The following is a 17167-nucleotide window of genomic DNA, read 5'->3' as shown; positions in this document are numbered from 1 at the left end:
AGTTACTCACATCCTTGTTGTTTATTTGTTTATCTATTTAACTTCTATCCCACCTTTTGCCAAAAAACAGTATTCAAGGCAACTAATGATAAAACTTAAATTAAAACACGCTTGCACTTTTTATTTTTGCAATGATCAAATGTTTCCACGTCGGAACTCTGACAGCGTTTCTGAATCACTGTAAGAAAGCTTTGCAAAGCTAAGGCCAATAGATTTTGAAAGCAGTTGACATGAATATTGAATCATTTCTCGTTGTTTCCACACTTACCCATAACTTGAAAATGTTTGTTCTTTTTTTCCTTAGAAAACTAACGATGTATTTCCAAATGGTTGTATTCCAGCGCTTTCTGTGTTTACCTCAAGTTTTTTCAAACTTGGCTTGTGGCAATGTATTTTGCAATAAAATGTAGTTGATGCACCAAGCCTGCCCAGCAAGGCACTATAGCAGAGGTTTTCAACAGGGCACCCACAGGAACCACTGCACCCAAAAATCCAGGCTGAGGTGCCTACCAAGCTGTTTTCCCCCTTTGCAGGTGAATGGAGCCCCATTCCTCCATTCACTTGAAAGAGGGATGGGGGGGGGAGTCCTCCTTACCAAAAAACATGTCTGGAAGATGGCTAAGTGCATCTCCCACCAAAGAACCTTGGGGAAACAGGGCACCTGGCAGGAAGGGTAACCTTCACTGCCTGCTCCTGCTAATTTTTGGAATGAAGGCTTTCCCCCTCCCTGTTTAAACCAATGGAGAGATTCTTCCATTAACTTAAATGGGAAGGGGGAAAAGTTCTTCCTTTTGAAATATGGCTGGAGGAAGGCAAAGTCCACCCCTCACCAAGGATCTTTGGGGCAACAGGGTCACCTTCTCAGCACATTCACACATACACGAGCTGATTTTCAGCAGAGGCCTCCCTGTTCCCCCTCCCTGTTCCCAGTCAGTGGAGTGACCTTCACCTCCACCAGGCAATTTCCTGTATTTAGGGTTTTACTTGCTCCGTGCAAATGAATTGAGAAAATGGTCCATTCACTTGCATGGGACTGGGAGGAGGGCAGGAGAAAAAGGGAAAGAGAAGCCAGAGAAAGAGAAACAAAGAGAAGGGTGAGAAAGAGGGATCAGACAGAGAAAGAAAGAGGTGCCAAGGAGAAAGAGAAGGGGGTGGGGGAAGAGCAGCCAAAGAGAGAGAGAGGCAGAGAGAGAAAAGGAGTCGGCAGGAGAAGAAAATGAAAGAGAGAAAAGAGCCATTGAGAGAGAGAGAAGCCACTTCTGCACACACATACACAGACACAGACAGATAAAGGGGTGCTGCCAAAGGGGCTGCTTCCCACATTTTTGTAATTGGGCCTCCCCACCTCACTCATAGAGCAGTCAATTTGTAGGAGGCCCAGGGAACTTTTTCAAAATGCCAAGTGTGCTCAATAGTAGGGTGACCATATGAAAAGGAGGACAGGGCTCCTGCATCTTTAACAGTTGTATTGAAAAGGAAATTTCAGCAGGTGTTATTTGTATATATATGGAGAACCTGGTAAAATTCCCTCTTCATCACAACAGTTAAAGCTGCAGGAGCTATACTAGAGTGACCAGATTTAAAAGAGGGCAGGGCACCTGCAGCTTTAACTGTTGTGATGAAGAGGAAATTTCACCAGGTTCTCCATATATACAAATGACACCTGCTGAAATTCCCTTTTCAATACAACTGTTAAAGATACAGGAGCTCTGTCCTCCTTTTCATATGGTCACCCTACTCAATAGGACAGGGGGCTCCAGAAAGATTGGAGGCCCTTGCCCTATTGAGAATTTTAAGGGCTGTTGTGCTTTTAATTAAAAGCTTCCTCTTTGAAGGTTCTGCTCATTTTATTGCTTCCTGTCCAGTGCTGTTGTGGTGAATTTCTTCATAATTAGTCAGCTTCTCTTCCTCACACAGGATGGGGATTGGTATTATATTGCTGGTTTTCTTTCATAATTTTTGTTTTAGTTCTTTTTTTTTAGTAAAGTAGTGTGATTTTTTGTGTGTACGAATGAAAAGAAATATAATGGAAGGAAACTAATAATTATGACTTCACATTCCTATCATGTAGTGAGCTAGTTCGTTGCTTGCAATTGAATAGGCAAAATTTCCTTCGACTGCATTTTTTCTTTCTTAATAAACTCTGGCATTTCCATTGGCAACAGGTCTTCCATGAGTGTTTCTTACAACCATGTCATAACAGAGGAACTTGCAAACAAGTTGGAAGTGGGTACGTCTGCATATGCCCACCAGGATACGAAGGTAAATAATAGCGTTGGAATGCTGCCTAACAGCTTGAGGCAGCTTTTGCAAAATACATTTCAAATTATCAGTCAATGATAAACCTTAAAGAAGGTATATATGATGAGCATACCAGCTTTGATTCAAAGACCTGTGAGTGGAGGGAGAAAATATATTAGTGTTGTTTCGTCAACTCTCAGGCAGGTGCTAGCTGGAAACATTTTGTAGTGCAATGCTGTAATTATTCCACTGTGGCATTACAGTATGAGAAACACAGTGAATATGGAAGATACAGACTGGCATATAAACTTAGGTGGGTCAGCAGAAGACCTTGAGAAAGAACGAATGAAAATGACTTGACGTCACTTATTAAACTGTTCCATGAGTGGAAGAGACTTTGTGCTGGCAGAAGGACAGTTTTGGATCCGAGCAACTGAGTTCTTGTTATTACCCTATAGAAGAGCAAATCCTTGCTTTTTAGATTTCTATTTTGTGGCAATATTCCTTTTCTCTTTTCTTTTTCTCTATTGCACCATAGCCATTTCAATGGCATCTGTGTATTGAGTACTACTGTCTAAATTATCTTTAGTTATTATTGGTGAGGAACATACTGAGTTTTATATAATATATTGGGCTTGAGCTCAGTGTCAGTATTTCCTCATTGTTACTGAAGGTTCTAAGATAGCTAAAGTATTTTGTGATTTAACTCCCACTGAAAGCAGTGGAAATTGTTCTCTTTGTATTGGTGGTATGTGCAGCCTGACTCTATGTGTATTTACTCAGACGTTGGTTCTGTGTTTATAGGGTGGGAAACTTGTGGCCTTCCAGATACTTCGGCCTACAACTCCCATTGTTCTTCAGTATTAGCCATGATAGGTAGGGCTGATGGGAGTTGTAGGCCAAAACATCTGGAAGGCCTCAAGTTGCCCTTCTGTAGTGTATAGTTTGCTTTTTTTAGTTCTTATACTCTGTACAAATTCCTGGATTCAGAATTCTTTAATTCAAAATGTATGTATTTTGCACCTGGTTCTAGTTGGTGGATCTCAGGAGTCTAGTAAAACACAAACTAGATCCCACAAACTTGACATTTGCCCACTCCTGTTATATACACCTTCCTAGGAGTAAGTGCCAATAACCGCAGTGGGACCCACATCTGAATAGACATGTATGGGATCAGGTTGCATATGCCATAACTTTTTCTGGATGGTGGCCTGTGGTTTTCATATAGCCCATTTTCATGTCCCTTTTTAAGTAATTACGTTTAAACATTAAAATATACATTTATTTATATTTATTTTATATTTATTTGAATTTTTGTTTCGTTGTTTTTTTTTTTAGTAATCCAAATATACTTTTCTTTGTGTTGTTTTGGGTTGTGTTCTAGGCTTAAAATGTGAAAAGGAGATTGATGAATGCAACTCATCCCCCTGTCTCAACAAAGGGATTTGCAAGGATGGCACTGCAACATTCACTTGCCAGTGCCAGCCAGGCTACTCAGGTGACAAACGATGAACTAAGGCATCAACTCCAGGTTGCAAACGTTAAAAAAAAAAGTGTGGGTCATATTTGCTTCATCTTTAAAATACCTTGCCTTCTATGGGTTTTTTATTATTATTTTGCAGAGATTGAACCTTTTAAGTGAACTGATGAGGAGACCTTTAGTTAGTTTTTTTCATTGTTGCAAAACGCAGGAAGTGTGAACTGACTGTGGGTTTATATAGTTCTGATTATACAAAAAATATTTATTTATTTAAAACATTTGTATCCCATCCTATATCATTAAGATCTCAGAGCAGCGTACAGATAAAAGCATACAGTATGCACAGTTAAAAACAAATTAAACCATGAACCAACTTAAAACAATATATAATTTAAAAGCAGAACAGTTAAAACAATGTGCCATCTTAGTGAATTTAACCATTGTTTAAAAGCCATGTTTTTACTTGGCATCGAAATGAAATCAGTGTTGGTGCCAGTCGGGCCTCCAAGGGGAGGGCATTCCACAGTCTGGGTGCCTCAACAGAGAAAGCCCTCTCCCTTGTCCCGTCATAGCGTATATGTTGCATTGGTGGGATGTGGAGAAGGGCTCCTCCAAAATACCTGCATAAGTGGTTGTGGTTTAAATAAAATATCAGAGGCTACAATCCAAGCATACATATCTCAAAGCAAGCTCCTTCAGAGCTCTCAGCATGCAGAATATTTATGCTTTTTGTGAACGTAGCCTGCATGACAGGGCTCTGGAGAAGAGTGGGTTGCAGCTGAGTGGTCAAATAACCCAGCTGTTCTACAATACCACGAAGGCATGTGGGATGCAGGGAAGGAGTGGGCAAAGGAGGAGGGAAACAAACTATGGTTTGAGAAAACAAACCACGGTTTGTTTGATCATCTTCCAGAAAAACCTTGGGTAAGGCAAGGTTATTGGGCAGTATAAAAATGTAATAAATAAAAATAAATAAATAAACTGTGGATTAACCATGGGTTAAATAAACCATTGATTAGTTACATGTGCAAACCAAGTGTAAGTGACATGTTGGAAAGCCCAACATTATGGAGAGTCCCTGGGCACGTTGCAATGCAGCAGCACACCTGACTGAGGTCTGGGGGTGATAGGGGGAGGGGGAGGGGAGTGAGAAATCAATGGAGATTTCTTCTGTATGAGCGAGAGGGAATGGTTCATGCTACCATTTGGTCAACATGGTGCATGGTCAGAACTTCTTTTGGGAGTTGGACAGCAATAGATTACCTTTGTTGAACTCAGGAGCCAGAACGCAGCTAATGCCACGTGTTCAAGGGACATTTGCGTTTGTTTCTCAGACCAGCAGATCATTCCACATGCCAGAAAGCAAACCACTTTTCAAAAGCAAATGTGACATGGAATGGTGATTTACTGTTTTTTTTAAAAAAGCCAAAAGTCATTAGCGAAAGTTCTTAGTGTTCCTACAGCAGTTCTTTGGAATCTTTCAAGACACCCGTGTATTATGTATATGTGTAATATGTGGGCATCTGACATATTTGTGTTTGAGATACTGCACCTTTAAAAGCTTTATGGAACAAATCTAATAGGTGCTGCTTCATTAAATATCCATAGAATCATAGAATAGCAGAGTTGGAAGGGGCCTACAAGGCCATCGGGTCCAACCCCCTGCTCAATGCAGGAATCCACCCTAAAGCGTCCCTGACAGATGCTTGTCCAGCTGCCTCTTGACCTCCAGCCATGTTGGAAAAGGCTGTATCTATTCAATTTCTACATGTCTTGCAACTGGCAGAGACCCTCTTTCAGAAAAAAAGTTATATATTGCAAATATGTACTAACTACTACTCATTGGCATGGTTCAGATATAACACTAAACCATAGTTTAGTGCTACAGGAACAATCCTGTGCCAGACTTGAGCTATATGCCTCCTTTCCCACTCTCCCTTTTCCTTCTCCTTTGGTACAGCTGCAAGGAAAGGAATTGGAAGCATCCGCTTCCATTTTTAAATTAATCATGATTTCCTGTTATGTCCAACAACAGTGGACTGTGGTTAGTTTAAACTATGGTTTATTGGAACAAGCTAGGATCAAGCTGTGCTATCCACAGTTTGTCTGTCTTGGATGTAAAAACAAACTACAGTTAATTTACAAATTTACATCTGAACTGGGACATTGAGTTAGAGAAAATAGGAAAACTTTAAAGCAGGGGTGCACAGCCTGTGGCCCAAGAGCCACATGCACACACACCCCAAGGTCTTTACTACAGGCCCCCAAGGGTGCCTGATGTCAGCACCACCACCAAATTCCCCCTGCCTGTACTCTCTACTCAATCCCCCCCGTTAACTTCATTCAGATCATTCTTTCCACTGGTAGCAGCAAGGAAAGAGAAATCTGTGTCAGGATTGTTGGTGTGTGTATGTGTCTGTGTATGTGTGCAAACGGGCCGCCACCCCTGAGCCAGCATCACAGGTGTCCCTTGGGGTTGCGTATTCCTGCATTAAAGGTATTGTCTGAAACATATTATTTCATGCTACAGAGTATCCCTGCATAACTTGTGGCCAACCGAGCCAAAAGCAGCTCATGAGGTGCTCAGTAAATCTCTATGTTTTGCTGCTTGCTTGGCACTGTGAAAATGAGGGGCTTATTATGTACCTGGCAGTACTTAATACCAGGTTGGTTCAGCTTGGGGTGTTCCAAGTTGTGAAAACCTGCCGTAGAGTAATGGCCCAGATGAGCTACTTTGAAACCTGGGAGCTCAGGGATGGATATGTGGCAAAGGGGCAAACGGAACTTGAGTGCTTATGGCTAATAAGTAAGTTTAAAAAATATTATTGATTGCTGTTCTTGGAGCATATGGTTCAGTGTGTTCAGGATTCTTCCGTGTGTGTGAGCTTGTAAATGTAAATGTAGATGTTGCTAACATTCAGTGTAACCATTATTGCTTGAAGGTTTACTATGTGAAGAAGATATAAATGAATGCGGTTCAAATCCATGCCTGAATGCAGCAGTCTGTGTTGATGAGACCAATTCTTACCGGTGCTTGTGTGCAGAAGGATTCACAGGTAAATGATCTGTTTGTTTGTATTAGCAATCTGTTTGTTTGTATTAACAATTGCCAACTTTTTATTGGCCCTTGCTACTATGCCTTTAATGGTAGCTTTATATGCAGATGTTAGCAGGAGATAATGCTTACATGTGAATTTCCCCCTACTGACGTGCTGTAAAAGTCTTGCTAGGCTATTTTTTGTTCCTTGGGAAGGCCTACTCCAGATATAGCCCTCCAGATATAGCTCTGCAGGATCTTGACTGGGGGGATTTCAAGTTTCTTCATCTCCTACATAACTTCACTGAATGTATAATACTAAAAGACTAGTTAGTGGGTTTTTTTGTGTTTACTTAGAGAGCAATCCTATGCTGTCTAGGGAGCCATAGGATAGTTCAGGTTCCTGGATCTGAGGTTGGAGTCAGTGCTCTGACCTCAAACCCTTCACAGCCAGCTTGGAGAGAAGTGTGCTGGCTGCCTCTCCAAGGTAAAGGGGATGTTCCCTTGGGCATGGAGGGAACTGGTAATTTCATATTGCTTCCAGTTTTTCTAATGTGTTTTATACTTTTCTTTTCAGGTACTCATTGTGAAGCAGAGATCAATGAATGTCTTTCAAACCCTTGTTTAAACAAAGCTATCTGTGAAGATCGGATTGGAGGTTTCCATTGCAAGTGCCCTTCTGGGTTTATAGGTGCCTTGTGTGAAAAAAACATTAATGAATGTCTCAGTCGACCTTGTAAAAATGGAGCCACGTGCAAAGATGGTATCAATGGCTACAGGTAACAACTGCAGGCATTGCTTTTATTTGATATAATATAACAGCTGCTTGGAAGGAAATAATCATAATCATAAATAGATCTCGATGTACACTGCAATGCCAATGTGGCCAGTGTGTGTGTGTGTGTACGTGTGCAGACCTATGAAATCAATGTCTTGTCTAAAACTGAAAGAAATGTGTGAATTAAGGAAAGTCGAAGAATAGTATTTGTGTCAAGAATGGACTGAGAAGCTTACCAGCTTGACAGCCTCTTCCCCAACCAGTAAGCAATATCTGAATAGCACGGCGACTATGAAAATATGGAATAGATATCTCATCTGCAAACATCTTTCTAGCTGTCATGTTTTAATTTCAAATGAATACAGTAATCTATGCTAGCATGCAGGCATAATTTGGCGTCACTTTTACACAAGGAATGGACAGAAACATACACACCTAAATCTGCTCCAGAAATAATCTGCATATATTTACCAATCATCCTTTGGATACCAAGAAAAGTTGATCCTAACTCTGGATTGGATCCAGAATTGTAGTTTCTTGAGCCCTGGCACATAACAGGCACCTCACAACCAAGGCTTGGTGGCCACAGTTCCCAACTTTAGCCTTCACAAATGGTGCCTTACTTCTGTTCCAATGTTAGCCAGCTTCTCCAGATGTACCCTGCATATACAGCAGTATCCAGGGCCACGGTCCCTCCTTTGTCCTTTAGTACCAATAATGGCTGTGTGTGAAGGCTGCAGAAGGGGCTATGCTATGGGTTCTAAAGAGTCAATCCAGGTCCATTTTGGACCCATATCCTGGATACTGTAGATGTGATCCAAAACGGATTCATCGGGGAGAGACTCCTCAAATCAGGATTTGAAAAATCTGAGTTCAGCACAGTTTGGTAGCTTTTCTAGCTTAGATCTATCAGTTGACCGTGGTTTTGTTTTTTCAACTTGTTATGTGATCAGTCCACTTGGACTTGTGGCATGTTTGCCCCTGCTTTGGTTCCTCATTTCAATTAAAATAGGGAAAGGAAAGGAACCTCTTGTGCAAGCACTTGAGTCATTGCTGACTCCTAGAGGGACGCCTGCTTTCGCTGACATTTTCTTGGCAGACTTTGTAGCGGGGTGGTTTGCCATTGCCTTCCCCAGTCGCAGTTACCTTTCCCCCAGCTAGCTGGGTACTCATTTTACCGACCTCGGAAAGATGGAAGGCTGAATCGACCTGAGCTGGCTGCCTGAGAACCAGCTTCCGCTGGGATCGAACTCAGGCCGTGGGGAGAGTTTCGGCTGCAGTAACTGCTCCTTATTGTAAGAATACCAGTATTTAATTGTTTGTACTCAGTATTAAAAAATCTTTGGTTTTTTGCCCGCAGATGTCACTGCATCAAAGGGTACACAGGGTCCCAGTGTGAAGTGAACATCAATGAATGTGAATCCAATCCCTGTGCAAACCAAGCAACCTGTGTGGATGCCTTGAACTCATACATTTGTAAATGTCTCCCTGGCTTTACAGGCAGCAAGTGTGAAACAGGTACACCGGATCAAAGTATTAGTTAAAGCAGTGCTCAGCAAAGCTTTTTGGCAACACTTGCGTAGGCATGAGCTGACACCAGATGGCTTCCATGAACATAGCAGATTTTGCAATCTGCAGTGTAAATAAATATAATCATTACATATTGAAGTCAGTGACATGAAGAAAATGAATAGTTTGCACGGGGGAAAACAATATTTAGAATTCTTGCCTTTCCCCAAGTTGCAGTTTCATTTTCTACGAAATTGAAGAGCTCCAACTTGGATTTCTTCCAAATACTTGTTATCTAGGAAAGATTTCCCACATTCTCTACTTGGTGCTGATGTGCTTTAGCAGACAAGTAGCTTTTTGCCCTTGCAGTCACACGTAATATACCTGCCCTTTGTGAAAGAGAAAAGATGACTCTGTTATTAACATTTTTGCTCCCAAATAATTGTGAACATTTCTTTCTGTCAGAGCTTTGTAATTTGCATACCATTACAATTCCCTCTACCAGTCTTTGCAACACCTTGAATAGGAAAAATAAGCTCAGATCTCTTAGTTGATCCCATTGTAGGTATCCCGCTCACCCACCCCACACATACACACAATCTAGAGAACAGTGATAGTGAAAAGCACAGTTCAATGCATATCCTGTTGATTTCAATTTAACTTAACAGTGCTTACCTTTCTTTGGCTTGTACCCACGTTCTGCTTTTAGCGTTATTATTTATTTATCTGAGACTGATACTTTGCTTTTCACCTTCAAAAAAAAAAGAGTCACTCAAAGCAGTTTACAAAATATACAAACATAAAAACAAACATTAAAACACATTTAAAACTGCCAAAAGAAGCAGCAAACACTAAAAGACAAAGAACCTAAAACTTGTAGTCAGTACATCAAATTAAATAACAGAAACAAATGCTTGTTTAAAGACAGACGTCTTCAAATGCCAGCAGAACAGGGATCAAGAGGAAGATTTAGTAAATGGAGAGAGACTGGTATGCACAGCTCCTGAATGTAAGATGAATTGGATACAGATAATAAATTCAAACAGCAAGGTCCAAGCAGTTTGTTTGTCCTTGATGCCACAGATGGCACGGCTGTAGGCAAGCAGAGAGGGATGTAGTTATCTCATAACAGCACTGTTGATCTGAGCTCAAATCAGGAAGTTGTCTGTCTTGTCCTGGGGATAACTCTCTAGATTTCTGATATCCTTTCTAGGAGAATGTTAGATATCTCACTATACATTCGTTAAGGGGAGATACTTTTATAGAGGGGCTTTGTAGAGGAGCCAGATATCTCTGTGTTTTCTTAGGATCAGCCATAGCCCATTAATATGGCAGAAAGGCTGGAGCCCTTCCAGGGTCTTTTTCTCCTTCGGTTTGAAGACAAACGTATTTCCAAGCAAAACACTGCAATGTAGACTACAGAACTGAACATTTTTCCTGTTTGTTGCAGAACAGTCTTCTGGATTTAATCTGGATTTTGAAGTCTCTGGGATCTATGGCTATGTTCTGCTTGACAGTGTCCTCCCTTCCTTAAGTGAGATCACATGTGCCTTCTGGATGAAATCCTCCGATACTACGAATTATGGGACTCCAATTTCTTATGCAGTGGAAAATGGAAGTGACAATGCATTCCTGCTTACAGATTACAACGGGTATATGAAATAGCAACAGCACTATCTTAACTTCCTGAGGATGGGGAGCGAGGCTTAATTCTCTTGGGGCTGAAATGTATTTTGCTGCTCACACAACCTAACCTCTTCACAGGTAGTGCGGCTCTTTAACAAAGTTGGCACCAACCAAATAGTGAGGACTTCATTATAATGCAATGCTTCCCAAAACCTCCCGCCTTACTGGGAGACAGTAAAGAGGTCTGCCACGTAATCCACAAAGCTTTATTCAGGCAATAAACATCTCTTCCCACCTGAAGAGAGTCCAACCTCTAGGAACTTTCCTCTAGGCAAACTAGGCAAACTAAGTGAGACAATTGCCCTTTCAAGAAGAACGGGAAGCCTTTTGCCAGAACACTTTGACTTCAGGGAGACTGGTTCTGTAGAAGCCTCTGGTGAGAAGCTAGCTGGTCTGACCTTCTCTCACCTTCCTTTAGCTCTGCCCGTCTTAGTCTGCGGCGTACTCTGGGATCAGCTAGCCTTTCAGTGCCCTCCCCCTCAGAAGAATACTGATTTCCCACAGACTGTGTTTTGGTTACACTTTTGGAGATAAGGTCTGGGGAAAGTTCATTCCCAGCTGGTGATGAGCCTGTAAGAGTCACCTCCTCTACTCCCTGTATAGGCTGCAATGTTGCCATCTCTTCTGCTTCAGAATCTGATTCTGATCGATCACCTGCAACTCCTTCCCCCAGCCTAGTCATGACATGAAGTGTGGTTGGACAATTCCAAATAGAGAGATGTATCTTTAAAGCATGGCACAGCTTTTGGAAATGATGTTATGGTTCAAGATCCTTCACATAGAATATACACACAACCTCCTCTTGCACTTCCACTTTTTAAAATATATATATATATTGGCTTTCAACAAAATCAAAACACATCAGTCAAGATGCTAGTGCAGCCTTCCCTGACCTAGTGCCCTCCAGAAGTTTTGGAATAGATCTCCCAAGATTCCTATCTTTAGCACTGCTGGCTGGGGCTGATGGGAGCTGAAGTCCAAAACATCTGGAGGGCATTCCATTGGCAGAGTCCACGCTGGTGAGACACTATCAAATGGTGGTGGGGTGTTCTCTCTTGGTAATACTAATCTTCGCCATGGTACTGAATAAAACCTCTAAACTCCAGGAACTTCTAGCTTTGTTGCCTTTCATGTTTAAATTCTAATCCAGTGCACATTCACTGTATTCAGTCTTCCTTGGCAATGAGATCTTTTTGCTACCATTGGGGATGTGCCGATTCAGCCATTCCTTCCTGCAGAGCACAGCTGAGCTGTTTCACGTCAGGCAATTTGATCCAGCCTTGCATCTGTGTAGAAAATAAACATTTTCTTTCAAGAGGTTTATTTAAACCACTGCAATTGTTTACACACAATTCAATCCCACTCTCCCGCCCCATCCCTCTCTCAATTAATGTAGGTGGGTTCTTTATGTGAATGGGAAGGAGAGTATTACAGATTGCCCATCTGTGAATGATGGCCATTGGCATCATATTGCTGTCACCTGGACAAGCATCGATGGGGCCTGGAGAGTATATATTGATGGAAAGTCATCTGATGGAGGCACTGGCTTATCCATAGGCACAGAAATCCCTGGTAATGAATCCTTTCATATTTATTCAATTATATTTGAGAGCCAGTGTGGTATAAAGGTTATAGTGTTAGACTGGGAGTTGGGAGCTCCAGGTTCTAGTCCCCATTCAGCTATGGAAGCTCACTGGGTGAGTTCGGGCCAGTCACAGATTCTCTCAGCCCAACCTACCTCACAGGGGGAATCCGCACGTCGTTCTCAGGGCACTTCTAAGCGCCCCCAGTGTGGCCCCAAAGCGATAATGTAACTTACCTGGAGAAGAGCCGAGGAAGAGACGTCCTTGCCGCCGCCGCCACCCAACTCTCCCGAGCTCTCCTCCCCGGCCGGCGAGGAGGGAGTTGGCTGGCGGTGGCTGCAAGGACGTCTCTTCCTCGGCTCTTCTCCAGGTAAGTTACATTATCGCTTTGGGGGCGCACTGGGGTCGCTTAGAAGCGCCCTGAGAACGACGTGCGGATTCCCCCAGGGTTGCTGTTGGGAGAATAAAATGGAATATTGAAAGGGTGACCGTCTGAAACCTGCGTGAATTTAGGATTTGACTAGGGAGCAGAGACAGAGATAATGCTCCAGAATGGGGATTTATTTATTAATGTTGTACTTTTAAAGAAAAAAGAACGTAATAGTGGCAAGAGACAGAAGTCAAATTTGCTATGCGCAGGCATATTTTTTTCCAAATGCTTCATAATTTCTTAATATTGCCAGTTACATGATTCACTCAGGGCTGATTCATGAATTACCTTTTTATCATGAGAGCTGCTTCCACCCCACCCCAATAAAATATAAAGATAGGAACAAAAGGGGATAAGTATGATGACATTGCTATTTCCTGTGCCAGTTCTGCTCCCTCCTTGGCTGTGCAGGAGTGGCTCCCAGGATTTGGGCTGCACTGACCTCTTCTGGTCACCCACAAGCTGAGGAAGACAGTAGCATTTGTCACCCACCCGAGACACTGGTAAATACCCTATCAATGGTATTCCAAGTTGCATTTCATTTACTTCAACCTATATAAGTCAGTGGGTGACTTTTGAGAACCAAATCCACCCTTATCTGTCTAGCTCCACCTCCACCTGCATAGCCCTGCCTCACCTTCTCAGCTGGGCACCTAATTGGCTAAAGTTAATAGAACAACAGTGAGTTGTGTTCATGATTTCATTAATCGGCTGCAATTAGCTTCTTACGCTGGCTTTCTTTTTTTTAATAGGTGGAGGAGCATTAGTTATTGGACAAGAGCAAGACCAAAGAGGAGAAGGGTTTAATCCAGCTGAGTCTTTTGTTGGCTCAATCAGCCAGCTCAATATTTGGGGTTATGTTCTTTCTCCAGAACAGGTAAATACAGAGAATGTAATTCAGTTTCTCAAAAGAATCACACTCCTTTTATTCCATCACCCATGGCTGTTTCTCTGTATTATGGCAAGCAATAGCCATTTTTAAAAAGCTATATGAATTGCATAAAACCAGGGCTGCAAGCGGATTAGTTAGTGAACAGGCTAACTACATTGATCTCCATTCCAAACAGAAAAGAACAGCTCTTTCTGACTTGATAAGGAGAAAAGGTCTCCATTGCTTCACTGCTAGGCAATAAGAAAGCTTTTCATAAAAAGGGAATTCATAATTAACATCTTGTGGGTGGGTTCCAATGGGGAAACCACTGGCAGGATGGATTTCTCTTCTTCCTGCAGCCCCCTGCACACACCCCAATCTGGGGGAGATTTCGGGGGTACCCCACAAATGTGTTATAGACTACAACTCCTCCAGACCAGTTTTAGGGGGTGCACAGGAGAGAAGAAGGCCCGGGGATTTCTGCTCACGTGGCATTGGATCCAAGCCTAGTTGATTTACTTACTAAAAAGTCAGCATCTTGTTCCCAGCACTCTCATTCCAGATTTTTTTTCTTGACTTTACATCTTAACCAACTGTGTCTTCATCATGTAAAAATCTTTCCAGTGTTTTGTGATGGACATTAGGAAAAAGACACAGGCCACTTGGTCCTTGTTCTAATAATGTTTCAGAATGATATAATTCATGATATTGTTCTACCATGACCTATACTTGTATTGCTTTTTTAAAAAAAAATAATTTGAAAAAATCTTCAACAGTCTTCACCAATTTGGTCCCCATCCCCAATGTGTTGGACTGCAACCCCCATAATCCACAGCCAGCCTGTGCTGGCTGAGTATGGTGGGAATTGTAGTCAAATACATCGACGGCACCAAGTTGGGGAAGGCTGGCACACAGAACCGCAAAGTCCCTGGATGTGTTCTCCTAGGTTCAGTTTAAGTGGGATTAATACAAATCTGATGAATTGCAGCTATTTCTTTTGACAATGGTCAAATCGTTAAACTTAGTAGGAAAGAGAAAATCTGCTCATTTCTGATTAAAGTCCACCAAAATCAGAAAAAGCGCTGCTATCAATTATAGATGCTTGCATACCATATCATGGGCCGGATCTACACTACTGCTTTAAAGCGCTTTATAACAGTTATAAAGTGCTTTAACTACTTTAGAGCGCTACAAAACTGTTATAAAGCGCTTTAAAGCAATAGTGTAGATCCGGCCTTAGATTTGAAATTGTCACTAAGTTGTCTGGAGTGAGGAGTGGGGAAATGTATTGTTGCATTTGTTTTCAGGAAATTCCTAACAGTGCTAATTAACAAATGTGTATCTCTCCCTTTCTTTTGAACTGTAAGGTGAAGTCCTTGGCTACTTCTTGTCCAGAGGACCTCCAAAAAGGCAACATACTGGCCTGGCCAGATTTTCTTCCTGGCGTTGTTGGAAGAGTGAAGATAGATTCCAGGAGCATATTCTGTTCCGGTTAGAACTTCCATCTCCTGAAAGTGTTATAGCAATACAATGCAATGGTTTTCATGCTAACCCTGCTCAGGCAACACACTAAGCCACGGTGGTTAAGCATTTTGAGCTAAACATTATGAGCGTGTTGTGTGAACCATGACTTAGTGTGTCGTGTAAACCATTCCTAACCACGGTGGCTACATATCCATGGTTTAAGCACGCTCACTAACCATTTGCTGCAGACGGGTTAGTGGCCTAACCATGGCTTAGCATGTTGTCTGAACAGGCCCATTATGTTCAAGAAAATCGTGGTATTCAATCAATACTTTTCAGAGGTGCCTCAGAGCTCCATCATACTCTTGCCATGCCTGGTATATGTTTTTGCAGCGTGGTACTCACATGACGTTGTCCCTGTCCTGCGCTCATCTTGCCTCTTCCCCTCCCTTTTCCGTCTTATTTTGGAGCAGGGAAAGTCTGAATTTTCCCCTCCGTGTGCAATAAAGCTGCTCCTCCGTCCCATGTATTGCTGTCCTTACACTGTATCAGACCATCCCATTTTTTGTTGGGGGTGTATGTGTCAAAGGATGGTCTTGCTGACAAGACCATCCTTTGTGAACCGCCCAGAGAGCTTCGGCTATTGGGCGGTATAGAAATGTAATAAATAAATAAATAAATAAATAAAAGAGGAGGGCGGAGCAGTTCTCTGCTCAAATGCTCAACCATGAAGGGAGAGGGAAAGAGGGCACCTGAACACCCCACACAGAAGGCGAGCGAGACAGCCACTGCCCATGCCCGGACTCAGTCCCATTCAAATCTATGTTTCTTACGCCTGAGTAGGCTTGTCTAGGTTTCTTGACCAGAACAATGTCGGCTTCCCGTTGCCATGCCAACACTGACCACAAATGTCTCCAAAAACTAATTGTAATACTTTCTCTTCACTTGTATTGTTTAATATGATCTTAGGGGAAAGCATAGTGTGTTGTTTTACCATAATTGCACAGTTTCAGGCTTCTGTACTATTGTATTTGTGCAGAAATTAAAAAAATATAAAAATATATATTTAAAAACTAACTGCAGGGGGAAGGAGAACGTAGGGGGCGGGGCGGGAGTTTTCGCCGACATAGAAGTGAAACAGGTGAAAAGATACATGAGCTGAAATAGCGCAACAACGCACAGATGTGAAAGTGCCCAGCGCTAGACTTGCCAAGGAAACGAAGGGGGAAACTGCGGACTCAAAGCGGGGAGGGGGGAAGTAGGTGTGGTGGAGCTCAGTGAGAAAACCGGTAATGGCAGACAAATTTCCCTGAAAAACAGCTTCCGTACCACTACTGATCTTCCACTAATGATCCGTGTGTATTCTAGGATGCATTCTCAGTTCATGGGAGACTATGATGGGGCCTGAGAGTGGCCAGCAGAGACAGGGCAAACAGAGAGAGGGCCAGACCACACAGTGGAAGAATGGAGGGAAAAGGAAGCCAGTAACGGCAAGAAAAGTTATTAACAAATTGGTTATCAGCTACCCAGCATGTTTAGATCAGCCTTGTCCTTCTTCTATGAAGAAGTATGATTCAGTCTGTAGTAAAGCTTGTAGTAAATTAATCTTCATGTTCATCACATTATGCATTTAAGTAGTCATAAATAAGCTGCTAGTTAACTGCTAAAACAGTTAAGTGCATAAACATTGAACAAGATGATCGGTTTCGTACAAACTTTGCTAGAGAATGAATTGTACCAGTGCTGGTTTCCAATGTTCTATTTCTAATTTCCCCTGGTAAAAAAGATACCAGGAATCCTGATAATCAATTTGTCAATAAATCTTTTTGTACCTATAGGATTCATCGTTTCTCCATTTTTAGCGCCCCTCATTAACTGACAGTGCATCACAGAGGATGTGCCAGTATCATCTATAGTGCACAGAGGTCCCATGGCAGAAAGAGTTTCCCAGAGGCAGAAAACTTGAAAATCACTGATATACTGTATTTATTGGTGCTCCTTATGAGGAATGAAACTTACAATATGATTATACCCATGGCCCACTGGCCTGCATAGATACATCTGATCACTTAATGACTGGAACATTCC

General features: G+C 42.1%; 1 protein-coding gene across 1 annotated transcript in view; it reads left to right on the top strand.

Annotated features, from left to right (window-relative positions):
- Positions 1 to 17167, top strand: part of SVEP1 (sushi, von Willebrand factor type A, EGF and pentraxin domain containing 1) — a 115556-nt gene that overhangs the window by 49732 nt on the left and 48657 nt on the right. Inside the window, exons 20-28 of the mRNA XM_063129193.1 lie at positions 2166 to 2262; positions 3626 to 3739; positions 6664 to 6777; positions 7336 to 7537; positions 8897 to 9054; positions 10496 to 10697; positions 12128 to 12303; positions 13497 to 13621; positions 14983 to 15106. Of these exons, the coding sequence (XP_062985263.1) occupies positions 2166 to 2262; positions 3626 to 3739; positions 6664 to 6777; positions 7336 to 7537; positions 8897 to 9054; positions 10496 to 10697; positions 12128 to 12303; positions 13497 to 13621; positions 14983 to 15106 (1312 nt within the window). The remainder of the gene's footprint in view (positions 1 to 2165; positions 2263 to 3625; positions 3740 to 6663; positions 6778 to 7335; positions 7538 to 8896; positions 9055 to 10495; positions 10698 to 12127; positions 12304 to 13496; positions 13622 to 14982; positions 15107 to 17167) is intronic.

Source organism: Elgaria multicarinata, chromosome 6 (assembly GCF_023053635.1).
Source record: "Elgaria multicarinata webbii isolate HBS135686 ecotype San Diego chromosome 6, rElgMul1.1.pri, whole genome shotgun sequence".
NCBI classification, from domain to species: Eukaryota; Metazoa; Chordata; class Lepidosauria; order Squamata; family Anguidae; genus Elgaria; species Elgaria multicarinata.
Note: the sequence above shows the minus strand (reverse complement) of the source record. Positions and strands in the feature narration are given on the sequence as shown.